The 14898-nt window shown below is 32.0% G+C and overlaps 1 protein-coding gene across 1 annotated transcript; it reads left to right on the plus strand.

Moving 5' to 3' along the window:
- The first annotated feature begins 9824 nt into the window (after positions 1-9824).
- LOC114370222 lies at positions 9825-13327 on the plus strand. Its single transcript, XM_028327517.1, has 7 exons — positions 9825-10173; positions 10316-10433; positions 10804-10892; positions 11008-11054; positions 11147-11235; positions 11772-11905; positions 12487-13327. The coding sequence occupies exons 1-7, from the start codon at positions 10075-10077 to the stop codon at positions 13123-13125; spliced, it is 1215 nt and encodes a 404-aa protein (XP_028183318.1). The 5' UTR covers positions 9825-10074; the 3' UTR covers positions 13126-13327.
- Positions 13328-14898: the final 1571 nt, after the last annotated feature.

Here is a 14898-nt window from a genome sequence, read left to right on the forward strand (position 1 = left end):
ACTTACCTAAATATTCTAAAAAAAGACTTTATAAATATATTTTTAATATTGTAAAATGAATGAATTTTGATTTTGGTCCTTTTTTTACAAAAATGGTTTTCATTTCTATAAAGTATAAATTTGTTCTTAGACCTTGTTATCATATCACAGTCGTTAATTGTTTATGTGTGTTAATTGTTAAGTTAACTAAAAATTAAATCATCATCCTAAGTAATACCTACTAATGTTTGCATTAATATGACCGTATGCTTGTGATACCTCTAAAAAAATCTATCGATCCCTAAAAATGAACTTCTTTTATCTATTTTAAAATAAATGTTAGAGACATACTAGTCTAGATTAGCATGTCAGTGTGTAAGAACTTTTTTGTTATTTATATGTCATAAATATTTATTGTAAATTTTAATTATAATATATATATATATATTTAAAAATATTTATTTTAAATTTTAATTATATAAAATAAACATCTATTTATCCTCTACATTAAACAAACTAAAATACTAATCACATACATGTTCATATATGATTCCTTGCATAAATCAAATAAAGAAGTAGGTAAAGACCACAAAAAAGTAAAGAGGTAATACGAATGTTGAGAAACTCACTTGTGTTTAGTCTGGATGGAAGAAAAAAATGAGAAAAAATAAAATAGAAAATATGCATTATTTGATATATAAAATTAAGAAAGAAATAAAACAATCCCATTTCTTTGAATGAGTGAAGAAATAAAACAAAGAAAATAACATATAAATACATTTTTATCCTTATATTCTCTTAAGTGTTTTTTCTTTCTTTATTCATTATTTTTCATTTAGTTACTATTTTTTTAAAATATAATTTATTATTTTTAAATTTTTTTATTTCATATGAAATATAGAATTTACTATAATATTATATTATTTTTATAACATTTAAAATATGCAATATGTTATGTATATTATTTAGAATAACTTTATATTATTTTCATAAAAAATTTTAAAAATTACAAGACATTGAGAAACTTCTCTATGGGCATGGAATGTTGATTTCAACCAAAAGTAGATCTACGATGAGAGTTGTGCAAAGCAGAAAGGTAAAATTGTTAATAAATTGTATGTACAAAAATCTCATCATTTAGAAAGAGACGTTTTTTTTTACAAAATTTCATTCCTTCCTCTTTTATTTGCTTATCTGAATAAGTGAAATATCTTATAATTTTATTTTATTTTTTATTTTATTTCTTTCTAACCAAAATCTACGAAGTAGACTGTCTTTGAACTAATGTGTTTTACTAAGAAGCTAGTGAATATTAATTAGCATTTGGTTGTTGGATTCCACAGGTCATTAGTATCTAGGTAAAACCATATTGGTAAAGATGAATGATGTATTCCTCTCTCAATATAAATTAGAATAATTATTTTGATAGAAAATATTTTTAACTGACATTTTTTAAGAGAGTGCTTTCAACATGCGATTTTTTTCAAGGAAAATATTATTAGAACATTTTCTTAATCTCTGATTTCTTTTAATGTATATTTTTTTATATCTTTAGTTCTAACATGAATTATAATTTTTTTAGAATAAATTATTTATAATTAAAAATAAGAATTCATATAATATAAATGGTTTATCGGAAATTTAAAATAGAAAATTATATGTTAAAAGTATTTATTTATTATAAATTTTAGTTGTATTAAAAAACATTTATTCAATATAATGCATACGCTCAAACACTACTTGATTAAAATTTATACATAATTTTCTTATTTAAATTAATTAAAAAATTTCCTATTTTTCTTATTTAATTAATTGAAAGCGTAAAAATCATTCATTGATGGTATATTCCAATTAAAATCATTATAAAATAATAATAGAAAAATGAATATTAAGGGAGATAAGTATAACTTTTAAATGCAAATAAAATAATTTAACTATAGTTACAGTTAATTCTAAGAAAAGCATAAGTATATAATTGTCCCTTTAAAAATTAATAGTACTATGCAGCATCAAGTTAAGTATACGAGCAATATATAAAGTAAATGGCCCAATCACATGTCATAATTGTTTTTTTTTTCAAGATGTGAATCTGATTAAATAGTAGCTATTGCATCGACATGAAAATTTAATTACATTTGAAAGCAATAATTAAAGAAAAGCAAAAGAGAGATAAATTTAAACATTGGTATTCAAAGCGGGTCCAAGTTGCAGATCAATTGCAGATGCAGTAGAAAAAGGCATGGATCAGGATCGATCATCTTCGCAGAGAATCCACTTCTTCCTGCATGTGTTGATGCATCAAGTGTTTCAACAGAGTTTTTCACAGAGTGTATCATGGATTGAGCTCTGAGGACAAAAAACAAAATAATGGCCTGCTCCAACTACATTACCACTAAATTAAAATCATAAAAAGGTTCAGTCCAACAAGTGCTATATATCGGTGGGTTCTCAATACTAATTACCTTACCCCCTCCCTTTCTTCTTTTTTTCGCTTTTGCAACGGTTGGTTAAGAACCACGCATGACAATATATGTTCACAAATTAAAATAAAAAACTCAAAACTTTAAAAAGAAAAATAAAATTGATGTCAATTTCAGTTCATACGTTACAAGCCCCACCAAAGTTCTATGCCCACGTCATAATCCACTGTTTTACTTTATGCAACGATATCAGCCCATATCATCCTACTTTTTTTTAGTGTATCTTGTTTCCCCCCCTTAATTTACAGCTTGTTTCATAAAGATTAACAGGCCAACATAGTTAAATTAGTCAAAGGTTTTTTATTTTGGGAAAAGAAAATATCACTCTGCTTTATCTTAGTGTATACAGTACTTTGTTTCTTCCCCTTAATTAACAGCCAGCTTCTTAAAGATTAACAAGCCAATACATAGTTAAATAAGTCAAATGTTTTTTTATTTTGGGAAAAGCAAATATCTCAATGGATATGGTGGTTTAGGTTCAAAATGGAAGGAAATTATTGGTTAAAGTCTTTAAGATCAGAAAAGTTTGACTAGACGTGGTGAACCTTTCAAGTTTAATAATAATGTAGTTACCGTTTGATTAATTATTCGGTGCCTTTACGGTTATTACTTTGGGCTTAAACTTTAAAGTTTAAACTTTCTTTTTGAGCTGACTATGCATCCATGTATCTCTATTTAAGGTTTTTACTATACAAGTACTTTTTTTTTTGTTTAGTACCTTTTGAGGCTAACGAGTAACGATTACTAACTAGCTAGCTCAATTTATTAACACTTATTTGTTCCCTTTTTGACCTATGTATTTGCCTCTCCATTGTTTTTTTTAAAAAAAAAAAAAAAAAAAACTGCTAAATTGAGTACCGAGCGTCCGGGCCTACCACGGCCACTTACATAAAAGAAGAAAAAATCTTTAATTGGAGTGTATATAATATATGTATGTTTATAATGTGCTCAAAATGGAGAAAGATTATAATTTTGCATTATTTTATTATGCAAACGATTGCATTTTTTGACATGCTTCCTTAATTATTTAATACCATTTTGTAAGCTACTAAACCCCTAGGAGAATTGATGAAATACATCATTTTGACATGCTTTTTTTTTATCAAGATAGGTTCCTACATCTTTTTTTTATGACTACATCTAATTACATGCTCTCAAACCCTTATTTATTTGAAAAAATTTCTTGCCTTCAACTAATAAGGTATCATTCCTTGCTCTTCAAATTTTATTTACCTAAAAATTTGTAAAACTACTAACACGATTATATAAATTTTGGTAACATGAGTTATTAATTTTATTTTAAATAATAGTATTAACATATTTTTAAAAACTTAATATGTTAATTAATATTAACTAATATTATGTTTTTAAAAATTTTCTTTTTGTGTTTATAATTTTTCTGGGTGACATAATTGCTTTGGAAGAGGTGGGGAACATGTCATTTATGTATGTGGTATTGCTGTGTCCCAGAATGAATCCTTTTACATATCCATATAGTCCTATGAGGTAATGTGAACCCTCATAAGTTCTGTCCGTTTCCGGCCATATATAAAAGCAGACACCCAGTGACCCATATATGCCCCACTCACTCAAATTCTAGTCAAATTACATAGTTGCTTCTATTATTTTAGCAAAATCGCTGTGATCTCTAATCTTCCACACAGTGAAGACTACTGTTTAGACTTGAGAGAGAGAGAGAGAGAGATAAAAGGAATGTGCACTTTGAATTTAAAGGGGCAATGATTCAATCATGATGTGGTTTTAGTTATAAAAATAAAAGTGGTTTGTGCGCTGTGCAATATGCATGGGTCATTATGTTCACAAGGGCAACAGGGAGGGAGAGAGAGAGGTAGTGTTTCAAATTTTGAAATTAGAGAAAGTGAACCAAAGATTTCTCTTACACGGGTAGGTGGGTGAGTGAGAGTGAGAACAAGAGAAGCCACTTTAGTAAACCTTGGCCACGTGGGAGAGATTTATTTCAAGCAAGAAGAGAATCATACGTATAATTATCTCTTCCCAAAGAGTCACCAGTTAGCTCAACTAAGCCAACCTGACTCCAAACTTATATTAGTATTAAATTTATATCCTAAGCCAAAACTTCAAATATTAGTTTACTTCTAGAATCCAAGTATCAGTTTGTTATTTGCTATGATTTTTTTAAAATAAAAATAATGAGAGAGAACAGAATCTCTGTGATATTCGAATGAGGACAAGTGAAACATATGTCACACTAAATTCCACCTTTATGAATATTAATTTTACTAAAACGATAAAGCTTACAATTTCATCTTGGAAAGCCCAACTTAGCAGCCTAAATAGCGCTTTAGTTTGGCTAATTACTTTCCCTCAACCCCACAAGACGCACTGTTTTGTTTCAGTTAACAGACGAGTATATGCTTTTATTGGTCTTCTTTAATCCTTTTTTTTTATTTCTGTAATCTATTTCAATATATATTGACTTTGGCTTTCGAAATTGGGCTACGTACTTCTAGACATGCAATTAATTAAAGAATGCAAAGGTTGATAGCTGAATAAAAAATTCATAAATTAAAAATCCGCTTATTTAAAATAGAGAAGATTTACCAATAGTAAATATGCATTTTAAAATTTTTGACGTGTAGAGAATGTCCTGGGCATCCATTTCTCTCTCTTAATTTTTTTTCTCTTTGGTGGGTTACCGCCGTAAGGACAACGTAGCTTGAACTTCTATGAGCATAGGACTTATATATTTAGTGAATCATTTACTATGTACTAAGTGTCTTTTTTAAATAACCTGGAAGAACAAGTATCAAGGTTTTGACTTATGGAACAAAGTTATTTTTGTGTTGAACATTTTTCTCTGTGTGAGTCTGCCAACACTGTTTTTCACAAGCATTTGTCGTCCAAGCACAGTGTGTGTTCAATAAAGATAATACTATAAGGAATACATGAGGACGAGTGATTTACTGTGCATAGCTACTTATTTCATGCATTATTTTGCATCCACATGTACGAATTTCCCTTGTTCGGGGTTCATTGTCACTCATGATGCAAAAAGTAAATTGAAATGCCTACGACTACGAGTGCCATTCATATAGTATAATGTGTAAGGAGAAGCAAATAACCATACGAGCATACAAAATTTGTTAATTATTACACATCTTCTTCAAATCATGACGAAAATATATTAGGGTTTTAAAAAATTAGCTTGTCATAAATAATCTTGTTTGAAAGTGCAAATTGATATCAATTAATAAATAAATAAAAATGATTCCTTTGCATACCGATCAAAAGAGAATTGATTTAAATAAAACATGTGGGTGGTAGTGGAAATTAAATAAATCACGAGTGCTGGATTTTTTTTATATACTAGAAACTAGTAAAATCTTGATTTGATGTTTTATAGTCCATTGCTGATGCCTGCATGATGCCTCAATCAGTAACGAATTGAATGAAACAAACTTAGATTCTTATATATATTTGAGAATAATCATGGAACAAGCAATAGACATATGTAGCATATATCCAAATGATTCATACACGCATCCAGAATTGAGTGCATGCAGAAAGGAAAAAAAAAAAGGTGCGAGAGAAAAGAGTTACCAACGTAGTACGAAGAAGTTAAAAGAAGAGGAGAATCTCCCATCAAATCTAAACAGAGAGTGTGGTGATAGCCAGTAAATGAATATTCCCTTTAACCCCCCATGCAATAAGAACAATCTGAAACCAGAAAAAGTGGGATTCACCATTTTCCACTTCTAAGCAACCAACAACAACACTATGCATGCTACTACTACTCTTCTACACACGCAAAGGAAACCAAACCACAGTTCACAAAATCACAAGGAAGCTAGCTACATAACCTATATCTCATAGGTAGATAAGTGAAACAGAAACATCATTGTAGCTGCATTATTTCAATGAGTAATGAGTTACTACAAACAAAATCATCCACTCTTCTCTCTGTAACAATATACATGCTAATCATACACGTCTACTTATCCCGCAATATCCGTTCACGTGCCCGGGTATTGTTTTGGCCTCATACTCAGTAGTTACACTTATTTTCTTATCATCCCATTTTCCAAAAAAAATATGATAATGTACTTGGTTGGTGTAATTACTCTCCCGCACAGTCACACTCTTATTCAGCCTAATCCATCACTGCAGCCTTTCCCTTCCTAACCTGCACTGCACTCAGCACACTTCCGGTCTCACACATCATTATTGAACTGTCACTATGAAAATTCAATGCCAGTTTGCCGCTGCTACATGAGTAAAGGGAATATATGCATCTCTGCTTGTGATAGTAATAATTTCCCAAGCCCAAGCAGGGTCCAAGGAACACGATAAAAAAAGAGGGACAAAAATGTTTGCAATTAATGTTACATTTTTTTGCTACTCATGAAAAAATATCATAAAGAAACAATTTTTTTTTTATGTGACCTTTTCTTGTAACCTATAATATGTTTGGATCAAAGTACATTTTTGTTAGAAAGGTGCTATATGGAATAGTAATAGAGGTAGTTATTAAATGTTAACAGAAACAATTTTTACTAGAAACTAATTTAAATTACGAGTGATATCATTAAATATAATAATCATTTAAATAATTTAATTTTATAGATATTTTAAAATAAATTTAAAATTTTGATATTATTAATTAAAATTAACCAACTTAATTATTTTTTATTTTAATATGTTTTTAGTACTTTATATTTGGATAATTATATATTTTTTAGTATAAAAAAATTATTTTTACTGATCCTTCAAATTTTTTAAATGCTACTTTTAGTTTCTTTTATTATTTGTATTAACATTTGTGTTAACGTGTCATAATTTTATAGCAATTTTATTTCATCATAAATATTTTTTTAAGTTAATTTCTTTAAAATTATTTGTGACCGTTTAAAACCACCGAGATATATAAAAAATCATAGCAATTTCATATTTATGTTTTTAAATTTGTTCTTTAAAATCGTCAAAAATCATTTTTTAAAAAATAAATTTTGGTGATTACAAATCTCCATAAATTATAAAACTATGAACACAATGAATAAAGAGAAACTAAAAATAGTTTTTTGAAATTTTGAAAAACTAATAAAATAATTTTTTAAGGAGTAATAATTTGAGGGAATAATTTTCGTAAAAAAATAATTACTGTTATGGATGGTTAATGAATTTATGTGTTTATTTCTTATTTATTAGACCTGAAATAGGAAAACACACTAATCTTAAAAATATAAAAGAACATGCTGGAGAGAGGTAGAACTTTTCTTTTGTAGAGAACAACAAAAAAAATTTCTCCAAATATTTAATCCAACCATATAACTAGAAGTCAAATTAGAAACTGATCATTAAGCTAGCTACAACAACCCTAGGCAACTTTACTCATGGAATTGGTGGTTGACAAAAGTTATTTAATGTTTATACAAGCAAAGGATACAAATTTTGTTCGACTAACTAATTAGCGTCTAAAAACATTAGCTCATAAATTTTTCATATTTTTATTTTAAAATTAACTACTTAAAATATAAATGTTAGAGAATTTTTAACGTTGTCATTATAACAATTTTCATCTAGCATGACACCCATTCTATTATTTTAATTATTTAGCATAATTAATAAATATATAAATTATTTTCAAGTTATGTTGTGGGTGAGAATTATCGGACTTACATCATGGAGAAGAATGCACGCATGGTTAAATATTAAGCTATTTCATTTTAGTTATAATTCATTTTTTATAACAATTTTAGTTATAATTCATATGTTATTATATTTTTTTATTTCTTATATTATATTTGATAACTATGTAAAAATCATCTTATCAAAACTAGTAGTTGTAGACGATTATCTAATGATTATTTTAAATATCATTAGAAATTATTTGAAACATTTTTTATTGTTTATGATAAATATTTAAATAATGATTATATAGTCGTTCTTTAAATTCTATGGAAAATATTATCATATATAATTTATGAAAAGTAAATAGACAGTAACAGTTAAATTACCATTCAAATATACTTTTTAGATAAAAGATATTCTTTAGTAATTTTGTTACTTATAAAAAATATAAACTCTTGAATATATTTTTTTTCGTTTTCTGTTTAAAATAAATTAATATACAACAATGAGTAATTCAAGTGCATCCTCTACAAGATTATCAATGAAAAGTGACGACCAAATATTTGGTCATCACTATGTACCAAAAGTCATTATTATGGTAATTTTTATCGTCAGTTTGGTAACGACTACGTGGTTTTCACTAATGACAATGTCACAAGCTTGTTTATGTCTGACAAAAAATGTGAATATTTATAAGTGACGATTAGGTTATTGTTTTTGTCAATGAAAATATGGAAAAAAAAATGAAGGAGAAACAAGATATTATTGTTAGTGTTGTTGTTTCATTTTCCCCCAACATGTAAGCCATTACCAAATCACCACGTGTAAGCCACCATCTACAAACATTGCCACTATTACCTACAAGCTAATAAAATAAAATAATTTCAACAAATTCTAATTTCATTTGCATTATATTTCTCTTATACATATTTTACAATAAAATATAAAAAAATATACATTTTAAATATTGGCGGATCCAATCTCCCCTCCTCTCCCTCAATAATCTTGTTTACTTAATTACCTTCTAGTATGTAGTGAATTTTATGTCGAGTTGTATACATAAAATTAATAGTAAATATTTTTGTGAAATTTATAATTTATTTAATAAATATCTATTAAAAGTAAATATTTAAATAGTTGCATTATTGGGTCAATCCCTGATTTTTTTTTTCTATTGAATTGAAAAGAATAAGGAGGGGTATGAAGAAAATGGTAGAATTAAAAAAAAGACCAAAAAAAAAAAAACTATACGAAGATTGGGTCAATTGGTGACAGTGAATTACTGAAACTTCTTTTTTACTGCTAAATTACTCAAACTCGGAAGTCGTGTATTTGATTTCTGAATTACTCAAACAAGAACACTATATTTTTTTTTAATTCTTTATTTGTCTCGTATCTGGTCCAAATTAGCCAATTTTATTTTACATTTGCAACTTTTGGGCACATCCTTGGCAAAAAGACCAAAAGGAAGCTCAACACTTAGCAAAATTGAAACTAGTTTAAGAAGGCAAAGTCGGCGTTTTCCGTTACGAATCCTTATCGGGGGCATCATTGCGGTGTTGTTATGGGGACCCATTTTGGGACATTGACTCAGAAAACCACTGTTGACTCTCAAGGCTAACAAAACCAAAACCAAAACCAAGTGTTGTTGTTGACGTTTTCAAAAAGTCTCTCTCACACACCAGTTAGTGTTTAATGTGTTTTTCCCCCCCTCGCTGCGTAACGGCGTTATTTGCCGTCGTTTCGCTATAAATAAAGCCTCCTAGTTCCTCCATCACATTACATTCATTCATTTCAACGTTCTCTCTCTCTCTCTCTCTCTCTTTCCTCTGAGATCAGCCCGCGACATGAACCCTGCCCTTTGCTTTATATTAATGGTTGCGTGAAGCATAAGTTTGGAATAATATTCCTTGTGTTCTCTACTCTCTAGCTAGCTACCTTCTTGGAGATTTGGTAATTATTGCAAACACAACATCACGTTTCTAATAAGTTTGTGTTTCTCGAAATGGGGAAGAAAACAGAGCTGAAAGATCACAAGGAGACAACCAAAGTTGAAGCTGTTCTTGAGCTTCTCAGAAAACAAACACCTCTCACTGTTAAACAGGTTATTATTTTAATAATTTCTCTCTACTTTCTGTTGTTTGAGTAGTCACTCACGGGTTCTGTTGCTCATCATGTTAAGTGTTCAAAGTTGTTACTATTTGGAGGATGACTTAAAAATTGTGGTTAATTTTTGTTGTGTGTAGGAGAAGTTTTGCAACTATGCTTGTGTGAAACGGTTCCTGAAAGCAAAAGGGGATAATGTGAAAAAAGCTGCGAAGCAACTCAAGGCTTGTCTTGCTTGGAGAGAGAGTGTCATCACTGGTATATTCCACTACTTGTTCTTCTTTCTTCTTCTCCTTCTCCACTTCATCCCCACCCTTTGTTCCTTTTTCTTGCAAAAGTTTTTCCCGTTGTGAAAACAAGCCGACTTCTCTTTTTGTTTTCTCTCGCCCAAAGAATCTTGCTTTTTCCCTTCCCTTTGAACGAAACAAACGTTAAAGTGAAACGCACCCCACTAGTAATCATTAGGCTACTCTCTTTTTTTCTCTTCTTTAACTCTCCATGCCTCCAAATAACACTCAAAAAATGAGTACTAGTACTTGTCTTTCATTAAGTTTTCTGTTTTCTTATTTTTATTGAAACCATGGAATGTAAAAATACTGATTTTCATTGATGAGGTTTTTGAAAACAGATCACTTGATAGCAGATGATTTCTCAGCTGAACTGGCTGATGGGTTGGCCTATGTGAGTGGTCATGATGACGAATCCAGACCTGTTATGGTAATTTCATTATCTTTCTCTTCCTGACTTTGGGTTTCAGCCTTATTTTTTTAATAGTATTATTTTATTAAGTGACTTAAAATAAAATTTGTGATTTGAATTGGGGTGGTCACAGATTTTTCGTTTGAAGCAAGACTATCAAAAGTTGCATTCCCATAAGATGTAAGTTACCAAACACTAGAGAGCAAAATTTTGACCCTTTCAAAATTTGGTTTATTCTATTTTTATTTATTTATTTATTTTCAATACTGAAGGTTCACTCGTTTGCTGGCCTTTACACTGGAGGTGGCCATTTCGACCATGCCAAAAAACGTAGAACAATTCGTGATACTTTTTGACGCAAGTAAGTGCATCACTCAAATTTCCACAACGCCATTTTGAAGCAATTATTGATAAACAAACAAAACAACTAAAAGGGGGAAACGAAATCAGAATGAAACAGAAAAAGATTGAGGGATCAGAACAATAAATGAGAGGAGGGCAGGGATAACATGGAAACTCTGTTGGGATCACCGGCAGGGCCTGAGGGGCACACAGAAAGTGTCCGGAGTGCCCCAGAGGAGTCTCCAATTAATGGCCATATTAGAGAGGGTATTATCGGGAATTGGAGTCATTATTGATATTCTCTACCCGAATTGGTCCATTTCAATCTTTAATGCTTCCTTAAATTATGCTATCGCAGCAGCACAAAGCATCAGAGAAACAACCCATGATTCTCTTTTTAGCTTTTGCCAGTACTCCTTTACCTTTTTTACTCACCCCAACAAATTTAATAAATTATCATCACGTTGTTAAACTCAATTTAACCATAAGCTATAATTTCAAGGTTCAACACATTTGGGAAGCATGGTAATTAATTAATTTAGTTGGTTGTTGCAGGCTTTTACAGATCAGCATCTGCTTTCATGAACCTATTGCTACCAGCACTGAAAATTGTGGCCGAGTACTACCCAGGAAGGCTATGCAAAGCGTTTGTCATAGACCCTCCCTCGCTTTTCGCTTACTTGTGGAAGGTAACCACAATTCAAAATCCTTACGTACCTAATTTTGGTAGTCTACCATGTACTGTTTACTTACTTTACTAAGTGCCAGTTAAACTCCAACACTGTTCCACCACATTTTAGTTTGGTCCTCGTTTGTTCTTCTGTGTGTGTTGTTGGGTATATAATATGCACCCTTTCTGGCATCATCATATGCATCAGATCATGCATGTTCTACTTTTGTTTGACCTCTACCTGTAATTGGACCACTTCCCCTGATTTTTTGGTGGTCCATCCACTACCATGCCATACCATATCCAAACCAATTCCATATAACATGTACCCCATGCACAAAAAGTACCCCTTTCCCGTTACTGTTCAACATTATTATCATAAATTCAAATGTAACCATAGTGTCCTATCTTATTGAAATTGAAAAATAAAAGCCTATTTTATTTGTCTCGGTTAGATTCATAGAGTACGAGGGAACACTTTATATTGTTTTGGCAAGTATTGAAAAAGACGTATACGACTTATTTGTACCCATTTTAATTAAAGAATAGAGCGATTATTATACTGTGTGTTGTGCTAATGGTGGGTGCACTGGACTGCAGGGTGTGAGGCCGTTCGTGGAGTTATCATCATGGACGACGGTGGTATCATCGTTGGATTTCGAAGAGTCGTTGGACTTCAACGACTTCGCTGCATACCCGCGAGCCTCGTCCCTCCGATTCGAAGGCGCGAGCGTGAAATCGACGGCGAAGATAGGGTCGTGCTCCTCGTCGCGGTTCTCCTTCACCGTATCTCATCACCTTGACTCGTTGAAGCCATGGTACCTGAGCCTGGCCGACACGTCAGCATCGAAAGTGGGACCCACGAGTCCCTCTCCAGCACTCATCTCACCGCTGAACGCGCGGTCGCTCTCGTTCGCGTCGCCCGTCGCGAGAACCCCCCGCGGCCCCCCGGCCACCAGAAAGGGCCTCTTCCCGTCCACCCCCCTGCCGCAGCGCGTGACGGAGACGCCGCGGACCTCGTTTCTTCAGTCGCCGGCGACGTTCTTCCGGCGAGAGAGCCACGTCGCCGCGAAGGGAGAGAGGTGCCGCGAATCGTTCTTGCCGTATGTGAAGTTCTACCGAAGACCGTACGACGAGATGGTGTATAGGTCAAAGATGCGGCCCCCACTCGGCGGCCTAATCTCCATTGTTTCTCGTCACATTAGAAGTCGCCACGTTTCCGTTTCTCAGCGTTTCTAATATTTTAATTCCAAAAGTTTTAATCGAAATACTACTACACCGCAATCAACGCCTCCGATTACATTACCACTGCCAGTTTTTTCCCCTTCTTGCTCAGTACATAGTATTATTATATTTGAATATGTATTATTACTGTTAAGTAGATTCTTGATCCTCAATTTCAATTTTCAAGTTCCCTCGTGCGGTTAGTCGCATTGATCAATTAATGTCAACACTCCACGTAACTAAGTTAGAATTTGGAGTTCAGAGAGATGAATTAAAAGAATAAAAAAAAAATGACGACGTGCAAGGCGGGGTATGAAACAGTGTGCAGTATGTTTTATTTTTTGGTGTTTGGAAGCGTAATTGCATGGGAAGAAGGTAGCGTGGTCGAAACGGCGAACACCGAAGTGCACATACATACACATTGGTGGGAAATAGTGATAGTAAGTAATAATAGTAATAGAATGAAAACAAGTAGACCAAGATTGTGATTGTGAAAGCGTTGAAAATGAAAAGATCGATCACGTTGATCTTTGTAATTTTATTTTAATACTAGAGTTTTGGGGTTCTTGTGGGTGTTTTTGAGTGGAATCTTTTTTTTTTTTCTGTACAAACTTGGGTTGGATTTGTTGGTTTATGTATAATAAAGAAAAGGAGGAAGGGAGTTTGAAAACTTTGATAGTGGACGGTGGTGATGCGCGGTGCTTTGTAATTTGTTGGCTGTTTGCAATAATAGTTTTAATATATGTGTTGAGTTGGGTAGTACGATGAGAGTTGGTAGGAATATGTGTCGGGTTTGGCTGTCCGAGTGAGAAGTCAAAACTTACAGCTTCAAGTTCCACCATATGATGGTTCACAACAACACCACAAGGAGTGATGAGTGATGCACCATTTAATGCATATTCAGATGTTTGGGGCCGGGAAGGGCCACGAAACCTATATAGGGGAGGGTAGTGTAGTAGGTTCTGAGCAAAGGAACAAGTGATGGGGTCTATGTGGTGTGAGTGAGTAATGAGTAGAGTGCTCATCAGTTTGGACCTTTCTGCATTGCCATGGCGGATAGAGGCACTATGTTCGTTGCTTGCTGCACAGAGACCACATGCTCATCATAATGGCAAATGCTTCTAAGTTTTGGTCTCTCACCAGATTGTTAATGTAGTTTTATCGTGATTTTCTTTGTCACCCTTAGTTAGGACAATAATAAAAAAAATCATTTAAATTACTAAGTGAAAATATATAAATACATTTATTTATATTTAAGAAAAAACTATTATGAAAAAGGGGCGTATTATTTATCAGGAAAATGTGTTATAAAAAAGAATTAATTGTAGTAATGGAATGGAGCTTCTTGGTAAGCGTTGGGAAATGGGATCTGAGAAGGGAGAAGCGGAAGAAAAAATGAATAGATCGATACGCTGTCGTATATTGGGGATTGGGGTTGGTTGTCCGATAGTAAGTGTCGTTTAGGTATCAAGGTTTTGTTACTCGAAGTGAGATGATGTTAGCAAATTGGGGTGTTTTAGCTTTCACATCTCCTTAATGTGGGGTTTGTAGTTTAGCCCGAGATTCTGCATCAATGTGGACAAAACTCTTCCGTAGTGCTACTGCCAGTATTTTAGATTAGACAAATTCTATTTGTATAATGCTTTTCTACAAACTTTTTATTACCATTAAGGAAAATAGTGAAATATGATCAGAGAAATAAACAGAAAAGTTATAAAAATAGAAGAAAAAAACATATTATCTTCTAGTTAGAAATCACTGTGATAAAATTATTAACTTTAATAGTAA

This window comes from Glycine soja, chromosome 10 (assembly GCF_004193775.1).
Source record: "Glycine soja cultivar W05 chromosome 10, ASM419377v2, whole genome shotgun sequence".
NCBI classification, from domain to species: Eukaryota; Viridiplantae; Streptophyta; class Magnoliopsida; order Fabales; family Fabaceae; genus Glycine; species Glycine soja.